The 23,045-nt window shown below is 45.2% G+C and overlaps 1 protein-coding gene across 1 annotated transcript; it reads left to right on the top strand.

Moving 5' to 3' along the window:
• The first annotated feature begins 10,896 nt into the window (after positions 1–10,896).
• LOC117041368 (thyroid peroxidase-like) lies at positions 10,897–23,015 on the top strand. The gene is made up of 11 exons (XM_033140127.1): positions 10,897–10,919; positions 13,190–13,319; positions 13,762–13,968; positions 14,691–15,051; positions 15,806–15,966; positions 17,662–17,920; positions 19,168–19,338; positions 19,509–19,746; positions 20,744–20,955; positions 21,680–21,844; positions 22,855–23,015. The coding sequence occupies exons 1-11, from the start codon at positions 10,897–10,899 to the stop codon at positions 22,998–23,000; spliced, it is 2,073 nt and encodes a 690-aa protein (XP_032996018.1). The 3' UTR covers positions 23,001–23,015.
• The last annotated feature ends 30 nt before the right edge of the window (positions 23,016–23,045 follow it).

The raw sequence follows: 23,045 nt of genomic DNA, 5'->3' as shown, positions 1-23,045 counted from the left end.
ACATCCAGACCCGAAATCCCACATAGAACTGACATTAAGTACGCATGTGTGAACACACACACACACACACACACACACACATTATGTTCTCACAATACAAAGCAAATCTCTTCAGATACAGTATTATCATACATGGGTCAAAAATAAACCACCAGTCTGCACGAATAAGCACAGGTGAATTTCGTCCTGTGGCTGTGACCTACACTTTTCCTCCTGCTCCCCTGAAACCACAGCCAAAGGTGAAGAAGCCCAACACTGGCATAACAGAGATGACACTGGAGAAAAAAGACCCTCCCAAACTGAATGTACAGGTATGAAATAAGAATGGCAAGAGATGCATTTAGAAATTTAACCCTGAGACTACTTCATCTTCTGTGCGCAGTTACTTAAGCTTTCTTTGCAATTTGAGATCTATTTCATGGCAAAAAATAAATAAATGTGTGTTTGTATGGATTGTGGGATTTTGTTTTGTTTTTTTAATCCGTATTATTGAGCTTAAAAGTCAACAACAACATCTAACCTCCCCGCAGACAAATCAGAATGAATGCTTATTTATTTATTTATTTAGCCAGCATCGTCTAACCTCCCCACAATCTTTGTGCAAATAAATTTGGATGGATACTCCTATTCTTTTGTGCAAACTACATGCATATTAAGTTTCTTTGGGTGAAAGGGTGGGATATCTATTTAGTAAAATAAATAAATAATGTTGAATTACATTAGGGCTTAGTCCCCAGAAATGTGGCTATAGGATTGCTGACGGAGAGGCCATTTTGTTGCCCATGAATGCGTCTAATTTTTTCAAATGCAACACAAATCACATCCCATGAGTTCCATTGCCTAAATGTAAATGCCATCTGTTTCGGATTATTTTGTTAGAAGAGTAGATTTCCCAAATAAATAGAAAATAGTAGGATGCCCAATCCGGAGAGATGAATCCATGGGATTTAAGAATGACTTACCTAGGATTGCCAACCATACAAAAAAAAAAGCAAGCAACCTTTTACCTTGAACGCCAGATAGTTTGACATAAAACAGCAGGTGAAGTTTTCACAATCTGGGAGATAAGCATTTGCACCTGCTAATATATGTTCTGCAAGAGGATCCTGGGACTGTAAAAAGAAGAAGGAGATTGTAACCTCAAACATCCTCTGAATTCAGGCCTCGGCATCCCTCACAATTTAATATATAGCTGCAACTTAATCAGCAGAAATTTGCTTTTATTTATTTCAGTTTCATAAATCAACCACTGTAGCATATTTAAATATCACCCAAAAACAGGATGCAGAGAAAGACTTATTTTAAACTAGTAAAACCTCCTTCACATCCAGAATTGCTATTTTTGTTGCCTTTGGGAAATAAATTACTGCCTTGAGACTGAAAATGCTGCCTTTGTGTTTTTGTTCAGCTGCTTGATATCACAAGAAAGGCGATGTACTACTGTACTTCCTGGTTTCAAGCCAGATAACCGGAGGAGTAAAAAGCTGAGGCAGGTGAGATCAGTGATTCCAGGCTCAGGTACTAATTAGAAGGAACATAGGAAGTTGCCTGCAGACTGTAGAGTCAGACTATTGATTGACCCAATTGAGTATTATCTACATTGACTAGCTGTGACTCTCCAGGGTATCACCACAATTGGCAAGTGAATCAGGCAATAAAAATAAGCAGTAGACGGTTTTATGAAGCTGGCAGCCTACAAGGGACATTCAAAGGTAAATGTTCTAAGATGAAGTCTGTATCTTGCTAATTTCAAAATAAAAGAGTGACTATTCTCACAGAACAGCCAGCCATATACACAGTCAGAGCACGTCTGACCCAGGAATCTCATTCTGAGGGCATGTCACTCCGTCTTCTTGTGAACTCCTTTTTAGCTGGAGATACCAGGTCTTAAAAGGGATGCAGGTGGTGCTGTGGGTTAAACCACAGAGCCTAGGACTTGCCGATCAGAAGGTTGGCAGTTCAAATCCCCACGACGGGGTGAGCTCCTGTTGCTCAGTCCCTGCTCCTGACAACCTAGCAGTTCGAAAGCACGAAGTGCAAGTAGATAAATAGGTACTGCTCCGGCGGGAAGGTAAACGGCGTTTCCATGCGCTGCTCTGGTTCGCCAGAAGTGGCTTTGTCATGCTGGCCACATGACCCAGAAGCTGTATGCCAGCTCCCTTGGCCAATAAAGCAACATGAGCGCCGCAACCCCAGAGTCATCCGCGACTGGACCTAATGGTCATGGGTCCCTTTACCTTACCAGGTCTTAAACCTGGGGCTTCCTACATGCAAATCAGGTGCAGCTCCACCACAGCCGTCCAAAACTAAATGTACATATCAGCTGCTGGAATCACTTTTCTAAGTCTCCACTTCAATGTGTGTAAGGCTGTCTCTTCCTTTCTAGGGAAAATAACCTTAATAGATTGGAGATGTTGAACTAAGGTTGCTACTTATACACCTGTTTTTAGCAGCTGTGTGAAAGAAAGACATTTAACAGGTGGGGGAGAAGCAGCAATGGAAGGATTCCACTTATTGAATTCCTGCCTGTTGCCATTGCTTTCTAAACTGCCCATTTCTCTCTAAACTGCTTCCCGGGGGCAAGGGCAGGCTAAAAAAGTTTTTAAAAATAAGTATGAAAATTTCTACCAGGAGGGAAAGGTGAGTTACCTCAGGTTGCATGCACCTGTTTTGTTGCATTAAAAAACAACAACAAATAATTGAACTTTGTCAACAGAAATACAAACTTGGTGACGAACACACAAACCTTGGCTTATAGAGTCCACGTTTTAAGTACAGTACATTGATGATGAAGATGAAGATGCGATATCGAAAATGAAGAAAAACCACTGCCATCACCTGCCATTAGCTTTCCTCTTATCAAGAGGCTCAGTGCTGAGCAGGCTAGGTGGCATAAAATGTTGTTTATAATATGCAATAAAAATCCAAATCTTAATGGCATATCTTGATAAGAATGTTCTTTATGACAGGGAAAGAAGATTAGTCTGTGAGAGTGGGGAAAACAAAGCAGTTGTTTTTGCCTGTTTTGCTTGCTAGCCATTGAGTAAAGCAAGTACCAGTAAACTCTTTTATGGAGATGGAAGCCTGTTTCTCAAACTCCTGGTAGCTGAGGCACACTTTGGTTCTCAAATACAGTTAGAGGTATGTTTCACTCTTACATTGCAGGAGGTTTGGCTTTTTTAAAGCACCAGACTAGTTCTGAGGACAGCAGCAGTTTCAATGTGTTTTAAACACTGTGTTGAACCAAAGGTGAATACCCCACAAGCAAATCAGAATGTATGTTCATTGTTGTATAACCACCTCACAAATCACTCAGAAATGCTTAGTAAAGACTGGGCGTAGTCTAACCTGCATGTAACCTTTATGCAATCAAACTGCAACCTCATCTAGGGGAGCCTGTTATCCTTACCAAGTGAGGGTCACCGAACGTTAATGGTCCCTGCTCTTGTGTCTTTAACAGCATCCTTACATGCAGGGCCGTCTCATCCATTGGGGCTGGTGGCACGGCGCACCAGGGCGCAATGGCCTGGAGGGCGCCTCCGCCCTCCAGCCCCGCTGGCAGCGCCTGCCGGCAGCGCCCTCCGATTGCCCAGCGGAGCAAGGGAGCTGGCCGGCCACGCCACGCCCTCTGGCTGCCCGGCAGAGCACAGGAGCGCGAGCCGGCTGGCCGCACCGCGCCATCAGGCTGCCCGGCGGAGCGCGAGCTGGCCAGCTGCGCCGCGCCCTCTGGCTACCCGGCAGAGTGCGGGAGCACGAGCTGGCCAGCCACGCCACACCCTCCGGCTGCCCGGCAGAGTGCAAGCTGCCCGGCTGCGCCGCGCCATCCGGCTGCCCGGCAGAGCGCGGGAGTGCGAGCTGGCCACCCTCGCCTCCTGTCCCGGAAGCGCTGGAAGGGTGCGCAGAGCCCCGCGTCGCTCTAGCGCCACGCCCCTCATCCCCCGCTCGCCCACCCCCCTCCCAAGGGGCGGCAAGTGCGGGAGGGAGGCGGCGGAGAGGCGGCATGGCGGGGGCGCCGGAGGGATAGCCGCGCCAGAGCGGCCGATCTCCTTAAGACGGCCCTGCTTACATGCAGAAACTTCAACTGCCAAAGTTGAATTTTCATGCTTAAAACTCTAGATGGCTTAAACGTCTCAAATTTGGTAAATGAAAATTGTTTCAATTGTTATAAGCATTGATTATCTGTTTGGAATGAATGCTCAGGTTCACCCTCTTCAGCATACAGTGGAAGGTATACAGGGGTGTCCAAACTTTTTTCAAAGAGGGCCAGATTTGATGACGTGAACATGCTTGAGGGCCAACCAAAGTTGTTGACCTTTTTAAAGATTGAAATTGTTGACCTTTTTTAGGATTTTACCCCAAAGTTGTCGAACCTTTTTTTAGGATTCCCAACCCCCCCCCCCCCCGAAAATAAACTGCCGCAGGGGCCACATTAAATAAACTGCCGCAGGGGCACGCCGGATTAGGCCCCCGGGCCTGATTTTAAACATGCCTGGTATATAATGAAACTGCCCAATGTACTTCCCATCACAGGTCAGGGAAATAAACAACTACCTGACATTCAGAAAAAACCTGAAGGCAGCCCTTTTTAGGGAAGTTTTTAATGTTTGATATTTTTGTATTTGATTTCTGTTGGAAGCCGCCCAGAGTGGCTGGAGAAATCCAGCCAGATGGGCGGGGTACAAATAATAAATATTATTATTATTATTATTCTGTGGGAAGGAAATTCCACAGCTTCAGAGTTTGGGCCACCCCCCAAAATGTCTGAGGATAGTGGAGCTACCAAGAGAGCCCCCTGTGCTGATCTTAGAGGCTGTAGGGTACAGGAACCATGCCTTCTTTTGCATGAGACCATTTTAGTTCCCACACTAGCCCCCAGTGCCTTGCCTTGAGCTAAGGCTGGCTGCAAAACCGCCCTGCCCACTAATATCACTGTAGCATCAGGAACAGGAACAGATGAGGACGTCTGCTGAATACTTTTGCAAGGGGAAAAAATCGGTTTGGGGGAAGAGTGGAGCAATTCATCTGAGCATAATACAGTACCTGTGTTTGGCTTCCTGCTTGAGAAAGATGTGCCAGTGGGTCTTTACCCTTTAATCTGGATCCAGTCCACATATTTTGGGCTTGCTTTATCTTTCAAACATGCCGTTACTCACGGAGCTGTCCACACTTGTAAATAATCACCCAATCTTTTGGCTTTGAGGCTTTCCTCTGAGGTATCGTCTCAAACTGAGCGCTGTATTGCAAACGTTATTCCCGTTTCTGAATTTTCCAGCACCCCAGCTGGCATATTTCTGATCTCCACTCCTAGCCAGGCTGCACCTCAGATTCTTGTAGCATGAAAACCAATTTCTGGTTAGCATTATTAAGTGCAATAACTGCCTAGGGCCACCTTTTGAGCCCTTCGGGGTGTCACTGCATGGCCTGGGCAGCTGGGGGGAGTTATGCTGGCGGCACTAAGCTATATAAGAACATTAAAAAGAGCTCTGCTGGATAAGACCAAAAGCCAGCATCCTGTTCTCACAGTGGCCATTTGGATGCCTATGGGAAATTTGGAAGCAGAACCTGAGTGTGTGCAATCCTCTGTTGTAATCCATTACTTAAGGGTGAGACCTAAATGTGTTTTGTTGTTGTTCAGTCATTCAGTCGTGTCCGACTCTTCGTGACCCCATGGACCAGAGCACGCCAGGCACGCCTATCCTTCACTTTCTCTCACAGTTTGGCCAAACTCATGTTAGTAGCTTTGAGAACACTGTCCAACCATCTCATCCTCTGTCGTCCCCTTCTCCTTGTGCCCTCCATCTTTCCCAACATCAGGGTCTTTTCTAGGGAGTCTTCTCTTCTCTTGAGGTGGCCAAAGTACTGGAGCCTCAACTTCAGGACCTGTCCTTCTAGTGAGCACTCAGGGCTGATTTCTTTAAGTATGGATAGGTTTGATCTTCTTGCAGTCCATGGGACTCTCAAGAGTCTCCTCCAGCACCATAATTCAAAAGCATCAATTCTTCGGCGATCAGCCTTCTTTATGGTCCAGCTCTCACTTCCGTACATTACTACTGGGAAAACCATAGCTTTAACTATACGGACCTTTGTCGGCAAGGTGATGTCTTTGCTTTTTAAGATGCTGTCCAGGTTTGTCGTTGCTTTTCTCCCAAGAAGCAGGCGTCTTCTAATTTCGTGACTGCTGTCACCATCTGCAGTGATCGTGGAACCCAAGAAATGTGTTTAGGAAACAATAATTGTTTGCCATTGTGCTGGCTAAAGCTCCCCCTGCTGGCTAACTAAGGGCACTGCAAAAATAGCATTGCATGCACACTGGTTCTTTTCCACTTGTTCACAGTAACTGTGTAAAAAGTGTTCTACATTTTCCAAATATGAAGCTGTTTTCTGGACCTCCTGTTTTAACTTGAGTTGTTTTATCCTATATCCAAAGAGATGATCTTTGTCTTCGAGAGAGAGAGAGAGAGAGAGAGAGAGAGAGAGAGAGAAGACCGTATCAAGAAGATAAAATATCCTCTGTAAAACTAATTAGGTTTCTTTGAAGTTACCTTGAAAGGGCTTTGTTCTGGCAAGGTGATAATAACATTCTGGAAATGCCTCCTTAGAAGCCAGCAAATAAAAGGAAGGCAGCTGGAGAAAAGACTCAAACCTTGCAAGGCTTTTGGGGGGCTTTGGGGGACATATGGACGAAAGGACACCAAGCAGTGGTAAGTCCAGGGGCTTCATTGGGGCGGCCCCCCAGAAGCCTGACTGACTATAGGGTGAGAGCACCCACATTTGTTATGTGCAGAAATTATCTATGGACACAATAGTGTGTGCTAGGAATCCAAATATTTATGCTTGGAGGGGAAGCGTCTGCTTCTGTGCAGAGGTTATGATCAGTGTGTGCCACAAAATTGTATACACACTGGTGTACACCTCTCCACTAATGGGCCAGAGGTGGAAATAATTGGGTGGATCTGGTCTGTGTTTTGGGGAAAGCTGTACCTTTTGAATTTCTACCTGTGCAGTTCTTTAAAGGATGCATTTTATTGTAACCTCCCTCCTCCAAAAGCCTGATCTGTATTTTGTTAGCATTGCATATAAGACTGATCCGGTCCAGATTACTCAAAGCTCAGTTTATGGTCCTTTTATTTGTTATTTTGGTATAGATTATATTGCTTCTTGGTTGAGGACATTCGTTTGTATTTTTCTGCCCCTGATCTTTCACCTTCAGCCTCTCACAGCCTTCCTGCATGTCTGCTGTTTGTTTCCTTTGGGTAAGGCCACCAAGGGTAAAATGGCCAGAGTGAGGACGACTTTAATAGTTGTGCAGAAGCAGGAATAGTAGGAGGTGTAGCTTGCCATGCTGAAATGCCTTCTGCTGCACAAGTGGGAAGGGTGCAAGAGCCCTGTCCTCTTTGTTACATGTAATACGCATAGCTTCTCCCCAATGGAATCGTGGGAACTGTAGTTTGTTAAAGAATGCTGGGAATTGCAGTTAAGCTATGTGCTTTAAATGTGTGGGGTGGATGTGACATCACTTGGACACTTCATTCTCTGTGCACTATCTCAATCTTTATTTAGCTAAAGTTTCTCATTCTGCCTTCTGTTCCTGCTTTTTATGTATCCTGGTATTTCTGTTTCTTCCTCCTCTCCTGCTGGAATTGTGGGTGCTCTTAAAAAAAATATTACTCCTTTTCTTTTCTTAGCTCATGCATAGCTTCTGCGTGTGCAATCCGTATCCTGCCTATATGAAAGGTATAACATCCTTTGGGTGTTGTTTATTAAATTGCAAGTTTCAAGACAAGGTCGTTAAAAATATAAAATTAGATAAAATGCAGTACCCTAATTTCCATATGTGCTTAATTAATTATTCCTACCAGTGCTGCTAACTTTTTTAACTGCTCCTGTGCTTTCAATAGTGGTTTGATCTGCACACATTGGCGGGTGAATAATGCTTCTCTGTGCTGTGTTCAGCTGCTGATTTCTGGAGCTGATATTCCTCTCTAAAGGCACAAGAGCAGGAGGCTTAACTGTTTTTTATGGGGGGGGGTGTCACTTGGCAACCTTAATTCCTACTAATAAATCAGGCTTCTAGGAGGATAAATAGGTTGACTGACTGCCATTTACTGCCTGTTCTTTGGAAAACCAGTCTGGGATGAACGTTATATAAAGATTATTGTATCTCTCAAGCAAATAGGAACCCTTTCCGATAGTGGCTAGTGGACACATAGCCCTCCTGTTGCCTTTGCCCCAACAGCTGATTCTGCTTCCTCAGCTTACCTGCTAATCTATTCTTTTTCAACTGAAAGCAGGTGATGACAGGGACTGTCACTGATAAAGGGCTGGATATTTGGGCAACTCCGTAAGGGTGATGCAATGAATTCTATTCCATCAAAATCAGATGGCCTTGCACTTCAAAGAGTGGTGCATGCGGATCTCTGAATCCACTCTCCGTAACGCAATCTGACCTAGCAAATTGCACAGGAGATAACAGATAAGAAAACTATTACAGGGAGTGAAACCAGGATCACAAATGGATATGGAAAGGTTACAGGGAGAGAAAGGCGTGGGCACAAGCAGTTCAGGAAGGCTGTGTACACAACCATACATTTAAAGCAGCAGGCAGGGATCTCGCCATACAGTGGTACCTCAGGTTACATACGCTTCAGGTTACATACCCCGCTAACCCAGAAATAACGCTTTAGGTTAAGAACTTTGCTTCAGGATAAGAACAGAAATTGTGCTCTGGCTGCACAGAGGCAGCGGGAGGCCCCATTAGCTAAAGTGGTGCTTCAGGTTAAGAACAGTTTCAGGTTAAGAACGGACCTCCGGAACGAATTAAGTACTTAACCAGAGGTACCACTGTATTTCCTTTCTCTATTCGGATCCCTTCTTCTTCCTCTCTGGAGGGTGGAGCTAAGAGGCGGAGGGAGAGTCAGGCTGCTCACCTTTTCTCTGATCCCCTGCTGAGGATAAGCCATATCACTTGCCAACTGCTAACAAACTTTTTCCCAGAGTGCTCTTAGGGAGAAAGCCTACTGATTGCAGAGATCAGTTTATGTCTTTAGGCTGTGTGAGCACATTACTGGCTTAAAACTATTTTTTTGCAGTTCAGATCGAAGCTAGTTTGGGAGAGAAATGCATTGAAATGAAGTATTTCATAAGAAACAGTAGGGGAGATAAAGGACATGTTTTTTTGTAAATAGCAATGGGAGCACACTGGATGCAGAGTAAATGGGAGGTCATACACCTGCTGGTGGAGGGTATATATATATATTGATGATATATATTGTTTTTTACTTACATATTTCCAGCTATGCATAATGTTTAAGTTTTAAATCATTTACATAAAACACCAATTTTATCTGAAAGGGGGTTGCTGATAATTTATTCACAGCACTGTAGCAATTATTAATCTGTGTATGTGTTCAATCCTCAGCACTCTGTGGCGGCTTTTCCAACCCAAGTGATGCTCCCCGGACTTGTGCCAATCGTGGTTATATCCCTGTTCAGCACTCATGCCAATCTGGCTCATGCAGGTAACCTATACTGGGCACTTTCACCTCTAATCAGTTATAGTTTTCAGTATAAAGCCGTCAGAAGCAAAATTACAAAAAATGGCAAATAAAATCCCTTCTGTTTTTTAAGACCAGTCCCAAAAAGCAGAATTCAGGAATGGGCCCTAGCCAAACGCTCCCAGAGCTCAGATGCGAACTGTTAAGTTGTGGGTGGACACAGCAGACGACACAGTGATTTCCAAACAGCTCTTGTTTATTCTCAGGCTGGAACAGAAGTGAGCTGAAGGCCTCAGCAGCCTGCTTATATAGAACTCAGCTACAAAGCAACAGTAACAACTTTCCACAGTTAACCAATCCCTGAACGTCCCTTTACAATCCCTCTTTTGCATATGCTGACCTGAGTGAAAACTGCAGCAGAATGAACTATATACACACACCCCTAGTGGCCTAGGGTGAGAACTTCAATACATAACACGAACAAAAGGTCAAATGCAGATGGTTAAAATCCATTGGGATTGAGAGGCTCAAGTAAATGTTAAAAGCTCAGTTGAATAATAAAGTTATTTTCAGTAGTTATCTGAAAATGGTGAGAGAAGAAGCAGTCTGCAAACTCACCAGTCGCAGTTCAGTTTGGGATTGGATACAAAGCAGAGGCTCATGAGATGATCTCTTAAGCTGGGCAGAGGCATATGGAAGAAAGCAGCTCTTCTGGTGTCCTGACCCCTGGCCATTAAGGGCTTTAAACGTAATCACAAGCACCTTGATTTGGGCCTAGAAACAAATAGGTTTGTAATGGGCTGTGGAAACCAATGTGGACCCTTGTACTTCTTTTCATTCTGGGACTACTATTTTCCCTCAGCCTCAGAAAACGACAGCAAACTTGAGAGGCCATTGGTGAAAGAGGCCCTGGCACGGGCAAAGCAGCAGGTCTCTTTGGCGTATCATCGCTCTAGAAGCAGGTATGAATTTCCAGGTGGCAGTGAGCACCTTTCTTTTCCTAGTTGTCATGCTCTCTGCTCCTGCCCCCCCCCCTGCTGTGCCTACACCCCAGGCCTTGGGGTGTTTTCTGGTCTTTTTCGTTCAGCTGTGCCTTCCTTTCATTCTGTGAAATCCTAGAGGGAAAGCAGTGCTGACCAAGGGATCCCTCAGTGCCAGTGACCTGCTGAGCCTGTTCAAGCACCCCGAGGCAGAGACCAATGTGGCGGTTCATGCGGCTGAGCTGATGGACACAACGGTGGAGCTCATTCGGCAGCTTGTGTACACGCGGGAGAAGCGCTATGCCAACATGTCAGGTGTGTCTTGCGTCCACCACCCAGCCCGAGAAGTACTGGTCTTCACCTCCTGACCTTCTTGAGAATCTTCTTTCTCCCTTTTCTTCTGCAAGGAGTCTTAAGCAGCCATGATCTCTCCACCTTGGCAGAAGTAACTGGCTGTGCTGCTCAGCTGCGGCCCATCAAGTGCTCAGACACCTGTTTGACTGAAAAGTACAGATCCATAGATGGGACATGCAACAACAGGTAATTTTGCTGGACCAGTCCTTAGGCCTGTAACCTGCAAGAGCACTGGCCATATTATTAAATGCAAAATTACACTTTTCAAAATACCCTTTGACCTGCTACTAATTTCAAGTAACTCCTGAAGACCTTTTTAAGCCAGGAGGCCTCTTCAGTTGCTTCATTTTTTTTCAGGATGAGCCTGTCTTTTTTATGACCCTTTTGTGTGTTTTTATGGCATTTTATGTTTTATTGTAGTTGTAAATGTTGCTGTATTTTGTTGCTGATGTTTTATATGACAGGGCAGTCTGTAAATATTGTTTTATAAATAACATAAAATGCAAAGAAAGTCAGCTATATTTAGCCACACATTTTTGCAACAGGTCTTGAGGGTAGCGTGACAAACCATAGAGATGATTTCACACTCCCTACTTTCTGCTGACAGTAGGATGTTCCTCCAGGGCATTTTTACAGAGTCACCTTTTCTTTTGTAAACTGAATACCGGGGATTCCTGATTTCTTTTTGTAATTCTTGTTTGTATGCAAATACAGAGAGAGCGATTCCAGACAACTTTTTTCCATTCTGATCTGCTTGCATGAAGTTTGCTGGGAAGTTAAACAACCCTGTGCAAATACTGCTGTAAGACATGGGATACAGCAGTCGAACACACAATCCACAGAAGACCTGCAAAGGAATCATTTTGTTTTTGATCCATAGGCCCCCACATCTAGCATACACAGAGCAAAACTGAGCAACTGGTGGCCAGGCTAGGTAAAGGTAAAGGTAAAGGTAAAGGGACCCCTGACCATCAGGTCCAGTCGTGTCCGACTCTGGGGTTGCGGTGCTCATATCACTCTGTAGGCTGAGGGAGCTGGCGTTTGTCTGCAGACAGCTTCTGCGTCATGTGGCCAGCATGACAAAGCCGCTTCTGGCGAACCAGAGCAGTGCACGGAAACGCCGTTTACCTTCCCGCCAGATCGGTCCCTATTTACCGGTATCTACTTGCACTTTTACGTGCTTTCGAACTGCTAGGTGGGCAGGAGCTGGGACCGAGCAATGGGAGCTCACCCCGTGGCAGGGATTTGAACCACCGACCTTCTGATCAGCAAGCCCTAGACTCTGTGGTTTAACCCACAGCGCTACCTGGGTCCCATGGTGGCCAGGCTAGAATCAGCTAAATACTGCCATATGCTATAAAACAATCAAGAAAGGTAGAGGAGGAAGAATGGGGAAAGGCAGAGAAAACAATTATATCACCAACAGAACCCTTAACGTATCTATTTTTGTTTCATAACAATTTAAAACACCAACTATGGGGAATTGTCCCTTTGCCAAATGGAAGCAAATTATATCTGTATATTTTACCATCCTTATTTAACTGCCCAACCTCAACCCAGCCCTTCCTTTTAAAGTTGTCTTTTAACAATTTCAATCCTCCATAAAATTTAATCTTTATTTTGAACATGGCTAGTAATCTTTTATATATATTCAGTCATGTACTCTTGAGGAATCATACCTCCATAAACATCATACTAAATAACAGTATATTGAAATTGGTTAGGCTATATATAGTGCGAAACCAATACTGAATGTTTTTTTAATAATAAACAAAGTTTTAAAACCACACAAAAATTATTTGCTCACAAACCTCTGCTCAGCACACAGTACAAACGACCCCCCATGGGTGTCCTAGGCTATGAATCAATACACCACAGAAAGCTGCCTGTTTGCTGTTATTTAGGAAATCCTCTGTATGAAATAAAGCATCCCCCATGCTTCTTTAGTTTGCACAGATGAGGTAGTAAAATGCTTCCACTTGGTAAATCCTCTGGTGAGTAGGGGATATCTTGGTTGAAGTTTTCCCACCGAAACAAAAACTTGCAGATACAGAATGGGCACACCCAGGGAAAGGCTGACATCTTTTTCTCCCTAACAACTATTGCTTTCAGTGAGCCAGTGTTTTGGACATGGAAGACCATACAGTCCTCTGATTCCCTCACCTGCACTCTCAAGTAGTATAATTCAGGAGCTGTTTGCCCTCTCCACCTTCTACAAATGAGTCTTTTAAAAAAGGCCCCACGGATCATGTGTACTCTGTATCCACGGGGCCTCTTTTAAAGGACTCACCCTGTACTTATGTGAACCCAATGCCACCTGCCCATTTTCTGCAGTTTATGAGATTTCATTCTCCCTTGCAGGAAGAACCCACTTTGGGGAGCATCAAACACAGCCTACGCCCGCTGGTTGCCCGCAGACTATGAGGACGGCTTCTCTGTACCCAAAGGATGGAATCAATCCAAGACCTATAACGGCTTCTCGTTGCCTTTGGTATGCGGCAGTGGGCAAGACTTGGAATCTCTTATCGATGGAAATGGCAGAGTTCACACAGGGTTTATAAGACAACTCCAAAACTTTCCTTCTCAGCTTGCTTTAAAATAAGATGTAAAAAAGCACCCTTTCATTTGCATGACATGCCAACATTACTGGGTCTTTACACCGAAATGTTGGAAAGTGTATCTGTGAAGGCATGAAAGATTGAGGAGCACATGGCATTTTCACAGTTTCCCATTGACAAGTTAGACACTCCATGGCAATTGCAAATTCCATGTCTCGTAGTACTGTCAAAACAGGCACTCGAAATGTAACTTTCCATGAATTTCCACGAAAAGCCTGACTAGTTTGGACTGCGTTTCCACAGGAAGTAGAAAAATATACTGCGCTATTCACAAAGACCAACTGTGTTCATATTTGAAATGAATTGTTCTTCCAGGTGCGCCAGGTGTCCCATGAAATCTTGCACACACGGAATGAGAACATCTCCCTGGACAGCTCCTATACCCACATGCTGGTGGAGTGGGGCCAGTGGATTGATCACGACATGGATCTCACCCCCCAGAGTGCCAGCACCGTTTCTTTCACGGATGGAGCTGACTGCTCCCATGGTTGCATCAACCGGAACCCGTGCTTCCCCATCCAGGTAAAGACAGCAATGAACAACAAAAAACTTAGGAAGAAGAAAACTCACCGTAGTCCTCCTAATAGTAAGGACTGTCGCCTTTTCCTTTTACCAAAATGTGAAGTAGGGCGGGTTTATATATGTCACAACCCCCATGAGAGTGTTAAAGAAGTACATGGATTCACAAATACTTCCCCCACAGACAGGTCCACAGCTTATAGAGTTTTTTCTAAAATGCAAAACCAGAAGTGAAATCTATACAGTGCAATTCATTCCACGAGGTAACTTTACAGCCACGTTGAGCGTGGAAGCAAAAAAAATGAGGCCTACCATTTTGAAATTAATTCATCCATTGCTAGGTCCTTTTTTAAAAAAGCTCAGAGTACACACCAATTAAGATCATTTATATATGCTAATACATACAGTATGCAGAGATGCCGATTTCAGCTTGCTGACTTTCAGCAAGAAGGCAAAGTTTAGGAATTAAATAATAAAGGAATAGTTTTTAAAGGGTGGGAAGGGGGCAGTAGATTTTGGGGCTCAGATTCCCCTGGGCCACTCTGTAGCTATGTCCCTGTCTCGGGGTGCAGTGTTTGGCATGGGGAGAACCACCTCTGTCTTTAGACTCTGATTCTGTTTGGGAAGCTGTGGAAACTTGATAAAGAATGTGAGCTCTCCATTCTTCCTGGCTGCCTGTCAATAAGACCCAGGGCTTCTTGACCACTCTGCTTCTCCTGTGCCAGATCCCTGCTGGCGACTTCCGTCTGGGTGGGGGGACAATGAAGTGCATGCCTTTCATCCGCTCTTCGCCAGCTTGTGGCAGTGGACAATCCAGCTTCCTTCTGGGGCAGCTGCAGCCCCGGGAGCAGCTGAACAGCCTCACCTCCTTTGTGGACGGCAGCATGATCTACGGCAGCACGGCCTCGCTGGCCAGGAAGCTCCGCAACTTCACCCAGGCACTGGGGCTTCTGGCCGTCAACCAGGAGTTCTCCGACGGTGGCCTTCCACTCCTGCCCTTTGCTGAGAAGAAATCCCCAAACCCTTGTGCCTTGACCCGGGACTCCTGCCTTGCCAATGCGTCTGACGTGCCTTGCTTTGTGGCAGGTAAGAGGAAGGCTTCTCAGTTATTGAGAATACAGCTGGGATGGGGGACCTGTGGCCCTGCAGGCATGGATGGACTCCAACTCCTAGCATAACTGTCTGTTGGCCATGCCGACTGGGGACTCATGGGAGCTGGAGTCCAACAACATCTGGAATGCCACAGGCTCCCATCTCTGCTGAACAGTGTGGCCAGATGAAAAGGAAGAGAGGACTTGTGTTTCTTTAAGGGAGGTGATTTTTATCACAGGCAGCCCCTGCTCAGCCCTGCAAGACAAGATGCCCAAATGCCCTCTTCTGTGCAGCTGTTCCCGGTCTCCTAGCTTTGTACAGGAGTCCCCTGAATGTGTGCACAGCCTTTCAGGATTAATGGGATCTGCTTTGTTTGACTTGTGGTTTAACAAGTCCAATAGCACCACCTATAGGCTGTAGGGTTCTCCCCCTCCATAACTGACTTGTGTGCTTGGTCCATATATGGGAGCTTCAAGGGTGAGTTTTCAAAATGCCAGTCATGTTCGATGCTGGGAACAAGGTGAAAAAGGACTGGGGAGATGGGTGGCTTCTACCTCAAAGTATCAGGGGGAAACACCTGGAGCCAAAATTCCATCAGTGGGATCTCCACTGATGAAAGTGAATGGTGAAAATACTAAAACAAGGCTACCGCCACCCAAAACATGTATGTAACATCTCTTTTTTCCCTTTTTGCAGGCTGCGTAACTTCTGTCTCATTTACTGTGTGCATTGGTCTCTTTCTTGCCAGGAGACTCATGGTCCAATGAACATTTAGGCATTCAAGTCCTGCACACAGTGTTCCTGAGGGAGAGCAACAGAATTGCTACCACCCTCCACCAGCTCAACCCCCAATGGAGTGGGGAAATTCTGTATCAGGAGACTCGCAAAGTCATTGGGGCCTACCTCCAGGTGAGGGCCTCAGGCATGTCGTTGCTACGTTCCTTCAACAGAGGGATGGATACAGTTCCCATTGAGGGCAGATTAGCCTGTAGCCTACTTAACATCCAGATTGTATGTATGTGTACATCTGCTGTGCAAAATGGCAGCCATGTGTTTGGGGACTAGGAGGGTTGGGCTAGATAGAGCACCCCCTCCCTCCAACTCTATGGTTCTACAGTGTAATGCACCACAGTTGCTGTGATGTCAGGACGTGACTAAATTTTACTAGATATTATGGGGAAGATGGAGGGGATCTAAACATGCAGCTGGTGTTTTCTACAGCAGCTTTGCATTCTGTGTCACAGTTTGGCTCCGAGGACGCTGCTATTGCCAATCACTCACACACTGTTCCACCTTGCTTGCTTTGTGGAACCTGCTCTTATGTCAGATAAGAGCTGGTAATTCTGAAAACACTCAACAAGCCATGTTAATGCAGGCGGATATGTTTGCACAAGAGGCGCTCTAATCTTATGAGGCCTCTTGTGAAGAAACGCAAGAACCGCAAAACTAACACCAGGGTCAAAGTGCAGCTGGCAGTGAAATAGAAAAGCTCTTTAACTTGCAGAACACTGATCTCTCTCCTGGGACTCAAGCTCCCTTCTAGAGCGTCTGCAGCTACTTGATGCAAGGGATGGAAAGGGGGGGGGTCTCATTCAAGTGTTTTTTTCTGAGGCATGGTACAGTTTCACCAGATATGAAAGTCCCTGAGAGGAAACACTGACATTATTAGAAATTTTGTTCTCATAAATCCAGGTGAATTTTTACAAATTCATTTTTAAAATGTCATCAATATTATGCTATCCTAATAGACAATGAAGCACCTGACACCAGTTTGGCTGACCCAGTGTGGTGGCACAGAATATTCAGAGGCATTCCAATTGTTTAGGGAACATAGCTCACAGAAATTTTTTTGCACTCAGAGGAAAGAGAATTTTATTTTAGCATGTTTACCCTCACAGCCAACCTGTGAGATGAATGAACATGAAAGCTATTGCCTTGGGATAAGCCACTGGTGAGCTTCAAGGCGGAGCCTCTTGCATGCAACCCAACACTTTTAACTATTGCAGTGCAGTGGTTGAGGCCCAATGAGCAATTTATTCCCAACAAATCTGTATCTTCCATGGTACAATTCTGTGACTGAGCTTCTATTTTGACTGCTTCTCTCCACTTTAGCCTGAGCAGAAATGAAAGAACTGCTTTTTTGTTTGTTGCTCCTGTTGCACATCTCCATGGTTCCCCCGCTTGACTGAGATTCCTCCTCTGGCAACCACCCATCCAGTGGGTAGCAGTGGCACTGCTAGGGAAGGGACTCAAAATGGAGGCACACAACCATTTTACCACAGAATGCACTTGTGTGGTAAAATTTTCTTTACCACTCGGCAGGATAATGCAGCCAGCCAGTTACCACGTATGCTATAGGTTACATATATGCTATAGTAAATTAGCCGTTCATAAATGGCCATCCCTAATGGAAAAGCAATCCTCTTTTCCTCTTACCTTCTCCATGTGGTGTGCTCTCACCTTGTTTTTCAGTGTTCATATCTACTGGACTTAAGCCTGGTACAAAGCAGACAGAAATAGCATCCATTGGTTTCACTAGGTGCTCAATCAAGCCCACTGAACTCAAGTATATTTCTCCTTTTTATGTTTGTTCACTTGATGTAGATTATAAACTGGAGGGATTATGTCCCAAAGATCCTTGGCCCAGAAGCCACTGAGGCCTACCTTCCTCCATACTCTGGTTACGACGAGTCTGTTGACCCCCGTATCTCCAATGTCTTTGCCACAGCTGCATTTCGCTTTGCCCATGTCACCATCAATCCTTTCCTCTCCCGTCTGGATGAAAACTTTGAGGAGAATCCCAGTCACCCCAGCATATCTCTTCATCAGTCATTCTTCTCCCCATGGAGGATCATTGAGGAAGGTACAGAACTGGCAACACATGAGATGGGAGCGGGTGGAATAGGCGTGTTGTCTTTGGTGACGTCATTTATTAAGTCACACAGTGTTAGTCCCATTAAACCCAGATCTACCCAAGAGACCAGCAATGTTTAGGGCAAAGGTGGGAAACCTGTGGCCCTCCTGATGTTTTCCCAACTCTCATCAGCCACAGCCAGCATGGCCAGTGGTCAGGGATGATGGGAGATAAAGTCCAGCAACATCTGGAGGGCCAATGGTTCCCCATTCCTCATCTAAGAACTATTGTACTCAGATTGTGCTGAGGTAAATCATGTTTTTGAGTGTCTGAATTCCAGAAGTGTGGCTGCCTTATTAATCGGTTGCAGCAAAATCAACTAGAAGTTCCTACAATATTTTTATTGTGGCATGAGCCTATAGCTGACTTCAATGAATGTATATGATAAAACAGGCCTTGGGAAGCCTGTTACAATGCATTTGTTAGGCCTTGAGATCCTCCTGGTGACAGGAATCTTGTACGGGAGTGACAAGGTGGTCAAAGGTTTACTACATTTATTCATTCTAAAAACAGCCTGAAACAATATGTTATTTAAATAAATTGTCTGTACTTTTTCTTTTTCAAGTCTCTGCTGTTGTTGAGGAATTTGAGGGAATGTGAGACTGTGTGGATTCCTTTACATACGGCCAGGAATGGTCCTGTGGAGAGCAGTGAGAGAGAATTGCTTGCAGGGTTACAACATTCAGAGATGCTGGAAGGAAATGTGCACAATTTATGTTAGGCTTAAAAATCCCCAGGGTTTCTGCTTATAGCCATCCCAGCTCTGAGTTATGTGGTGTGAATATAATCAGCCACAGGGTTCGATCTACAGTGCTTTGTCATGTCAGTAGAGTGCAGCTTATTTCTGTGCCTCCCTGGGCCATCTTTCAGCCATCCTGTGGCACCACCCCATATTGCCATTGCTTGTCCTAGAAACTGGGGCAAATGTAACACAGACAAGGGGAGGAGCTTCAGGGTGTAACACATGAAAAGGGAACCTGCTAAGCTGATCATCATGAATGCCATGCCCACAAAACATCTGCATGTTGTGTCTGTTGCTGAGAAGGCTGTGCACATGGATTATTAATAACACTGTTTTCTACTGAATCAGAATGCCAAATATTCTGTGAGAAGTTGCCCCGTCTTCTAGAGCTTTGCCATAAAGACTGAATGCTGGTTTGTTTTCGCTGGCTTTGAAGTTCTGTCACAAACTTTAGGAGGGATTGATCCTATCCTACGTGGAGAGATCTTCACCCTTGCAAAGCTCCAGACAGCCACTCAGATGATGCCAGAGGAGCTGACAGAGAAGCTGTTTCATCCCAAGAAGGCACTGTCCCTTGACCTGGCAGCTCTGAACCTGCAAAGAGGCCGGGACCATGGACTGCTAGGTGTGTAAACACTGCTGCAGGGGTAGAGGCAGGAGAGAGAGGGAAAAAAAAGAGAGAGAGAGAGAGAGAGAGAGAGAGAGAGAGAGAGGTCATCAGAAGCAGAGGGCACCTCTCTCTAGAACCAGCACTTGATGTTCTCTTCAAATGCCATTTTCTGGTGCTCCCTGCAGGTTACAACTCCTGGAGGAGGTTCTGTGGTCTCCCAGAGGCCCACACTTTCTCTGACTTGCAGCACATCCTCAACAGCAGCTACCTGGCTCACAAACTACTCAAGCTGTATGGGACGCCTGAGAACATTGATGTCTGGATTGGGGCCATCGCAGAACCTCTCCTGCCTAGTGCCCGAGTGGGGGAACTGCTTGCTTGCTTGCTGGGAAGGCAGTTCCAGGCCCTGCGAGATGGTGACAGGTAGGGAATCTTTGAGGAATGTAGTCTTTGCAAATTCCAAGATAGAGACTTGCCTGATCTGTACCTCCCAGACTAACATGCGGGTCAGAACTTTGTTATCTGCTTACTGTGGCACTTCTCAGTTGTTTTGACACCGTTGTCAGCTATAAGGGTCAAAATAAGTTAGAAATGCATGCTCAAGTGTGTATTTAACTGCAAATCTGAAGTGGGCTTTCGTTTACAAAAGGCCACAGAATAATGAGGAAATGGAATAGAAAGGATTTATGGGTGAACACATGTGGAAGTGACATGGATCAGAAATGGACTGATTCAGCTATTCCTAGCAACTGAAAACGAAAGATGCAATCACTGAATAATGCGCCCCACACCCCACATGTTCAGTGCAAATTAACAAGCACAGGGAGGGAGGGAGCCAACTATATCAGGACCACAGCAGGTAGTTCAGGGTTAAAGTTCAGCCTACATAAACAGAAAATAAATAGACCCTTACCCTCAATGAGCTTTCAATTTAAACTCTGCAGAAGGGTTCTACCTTCTCCTTATTCCTGGCACCTAGTTTTCTAAGTGTAGTGGGATGGTTATTCAGCTGTATGAACACACCCCAAGTCTGAAATGGTACAGCCAAGCCTGAAATGCAGCTTTTTAGCCCCTTCTGCGAGAAGTACAAACTAGACTGGAGATTGTGAGAGATGTGGTATATATGCTTGGAGTTAATGGGTTTGTTGCTGGACTGGTTTGCTGCCTGATCCTGGCAGACCTTTCCACAAAGAGGGTTCACCGCGGCATTAACACCAGCTACACAAACCACATGATTGACTTCTCAATTTCAAACTTGGGGCAGGTTCCAGGGTGAAGGAAAGATTCCTTCCTTCCTATACATTTCCTTATCTTCTGGCTACATTCAAAAGCACGAAGCACTGCAGGAAATAAATGAATTCAGCCAGATAAGGTATTCATGAACAGGCTTTTGCTCCCCCCCCCCTTTTTTCTTTTGCAGGTTCTGGTGGGAGAATGAAGGAGTGTTCACCCATCGCCAGAGGGAAGAGCTAGCAAAGGTGACTTTGTTCCGGATCCTTTGCGACAACACCCACCTCCACCACCTCCCTGCGGACGTCTTCTCAACCAGTCACTTCCCAAGTGACTTTGTGTCCTGCAAGAGCTCCCAGATTCCAAGGGTGGACCTGACTGCATGGAGGGAAGATTCAGCAGGTAGAACCTGGAGTGCCCACAACTCTGTGAACTAGAGGGGAAAGCCTGTTCTCAGCAACGTTTCGGCACTTATGAAGGGCGTCTCAGGGATGGGAGGAGGGTGTATAACTTTATATATATATATATATGTGTGTGTGTGTGTGTGTGTGTGTGTGTGTGTGTGTGTGTGTATTGCATATTTTCCTTTATGTAAACTGCAGTAGGATTTTTCATGGAAGGGTGGTATTCACCATGTTGTTACAGTAAGTGCCACACTTTTAACATTTGAAAAAATAAAATGTGCCAGTACTGCATACCCTTGAGTACCCCCAGAAAAAGTGCCGATAAAAAATATAAATTTATTGTAGTTAGTACCTTTATAATAAAACTAGTAATAAATTTCTAATACATCTGCCATAGCCCAGATGTTTGTCACTGTGCCTGTGTAAACAGTAACTTGGAAAAGCAGGGTTTTAAAAAATTGTTAATTTCACACATAGGCAGTCATCATCTGTTGTGTTCTGTGTGTTCACAACCAACTATGCACACACTGCCCTGCTCTATCCAGAAGAATTCCTCTCTTCGTTTTTCCCTTCTCCTCCCCTCCTGCAATATTCACTCATTCCCATTTGGGAACATGGAACATTAAGAGGCCTGCATCTGGGAATTGGTTCCAGCGCAGTGCAGCTTTCAAACTGGTGCATTTCCAAGAAAGTCCTTCTGCTGTGTTCTTCTCTCTCCACAGACACACCTTGTGGGCCGGTCCCTCTGGTTGAAGGAGCCCACTACGTCCAGTGTAAAGCCTCAGTGTTCTTTGAGTGTTGGCCTGGCTACATTCGGGAGGGTCCTTCCTCTATAACCTGCAATGTTGAAGACAGAGAGTGGAGCACTGTGTTGCCTGTTTGCCGAGGTAAGACCTACCACAGGAAGAGCCTTGGGGACTCATGTATAAAGTATGCCATGCTCTTTTTAAAAACAACAATGATGCCACTCCTCTTCAACCTCACTCCTTGCCACTTTTTACCTCATTCCCCTTTCCCACTTTTATTTACAGCTTTTCTGTCCTCTTCCCACCTAGATGTGTGACATACATTGCAGGCAGATTTCTTGTCAAGACTGTATGGATACACTTGTGCCTCTGCCGCTTGTGTGTTGCGGTGATGGTCACAGCAACTGCTGTCCAACTCCTCTAGGCCACACTGCTATTCAGGCCGAGATTAAGAGACCCAACACCTTGTTGTGTTTAAGAGGCCCTGTAGCAATGCTTTTAAAAAGTGCATTGTTCTATTATTATTAGCCAGTTATGTAAAACTTGAAATTTAGTATTTTGTGTGTGCTTAGAGGCCCCCTAGTAATCTGAGGCCCTAAACAGTGGTTTACTTAGTTTGTGTGTCAATCCAGCACTGCAACTGTGAAAAGGAGTGTCTCCACCCCCATCATTCAGCCTGGACACTGAAGTCCAGCTCCAAGGGCCTTCTGGCAGTTCACTCACTGTGAGAAGTGAGGTTATAGGGAACCATGCAGAGGGCCTTCTCGGTAGTGGCGCCTGCCCTGTAGAATGCCCTCCTGTCAGATGTCAAGGAAAGAAAGAACTATCTGACTTTAGACATCTGAAGGCAACCCTGGTTAGGGAAATTTTTAGTGTTTGATGTTTTATCGTATTTTTAATATTGGGAGCATTCCAATAAATTATTATTATTATTATTATTATTATTATTATTATTATTATTATGTACAGAAGTCTATGTTTGATGAGAGTCCCAAATAAGGAGGCTCCAGAGATGCTAGTCCTATGTCAGGAAATCAGGAATTCTGGACATTTTCTTCCCTTGAGTTTCATTTTCTTCATTCATGCTGTAGGGACAGTTCTAAGCATTCCCTTTCTTTCTCTTTGCCCCCCCCCCCTTCTTGTCATTTTAGACATTGATGAATGTGAGCACAGCCAAGAGAATCCCTGCCCCTCTCCACAGATTTGTGTGAACATACCTGGGAGCTTCAAATGTGCCTGTCAGGGCTCCCTGGTTCCATCTCAGGATGGCACCACCTGCATTGGTAGGTTGGGTTGAGAGACCAGGCTGTGAGGAAGCTGGAAGGTCTAGCAAAGCCCTTGA

This window comes from Lacerta agilis, chromosome 1 (genome assembly GCF_009819535.1).
Source record: "Lacerta agilis isolate rLacAgi1 chromosome 1, rLacAgi1.pri, whole genome shotgun sequence".
NCBI classification, from domain to species: domain Eukaryota; kingdom Metazoa; phylum Chordata; class Lepidosauria; order Squamata; family Lacertidae; genus Lacerta; species Lacerta agilis.
Note: the sequence above shows the minus strand (reverse complement) of the source record. Positions and strands in the feature narration are given on the sequence as shown.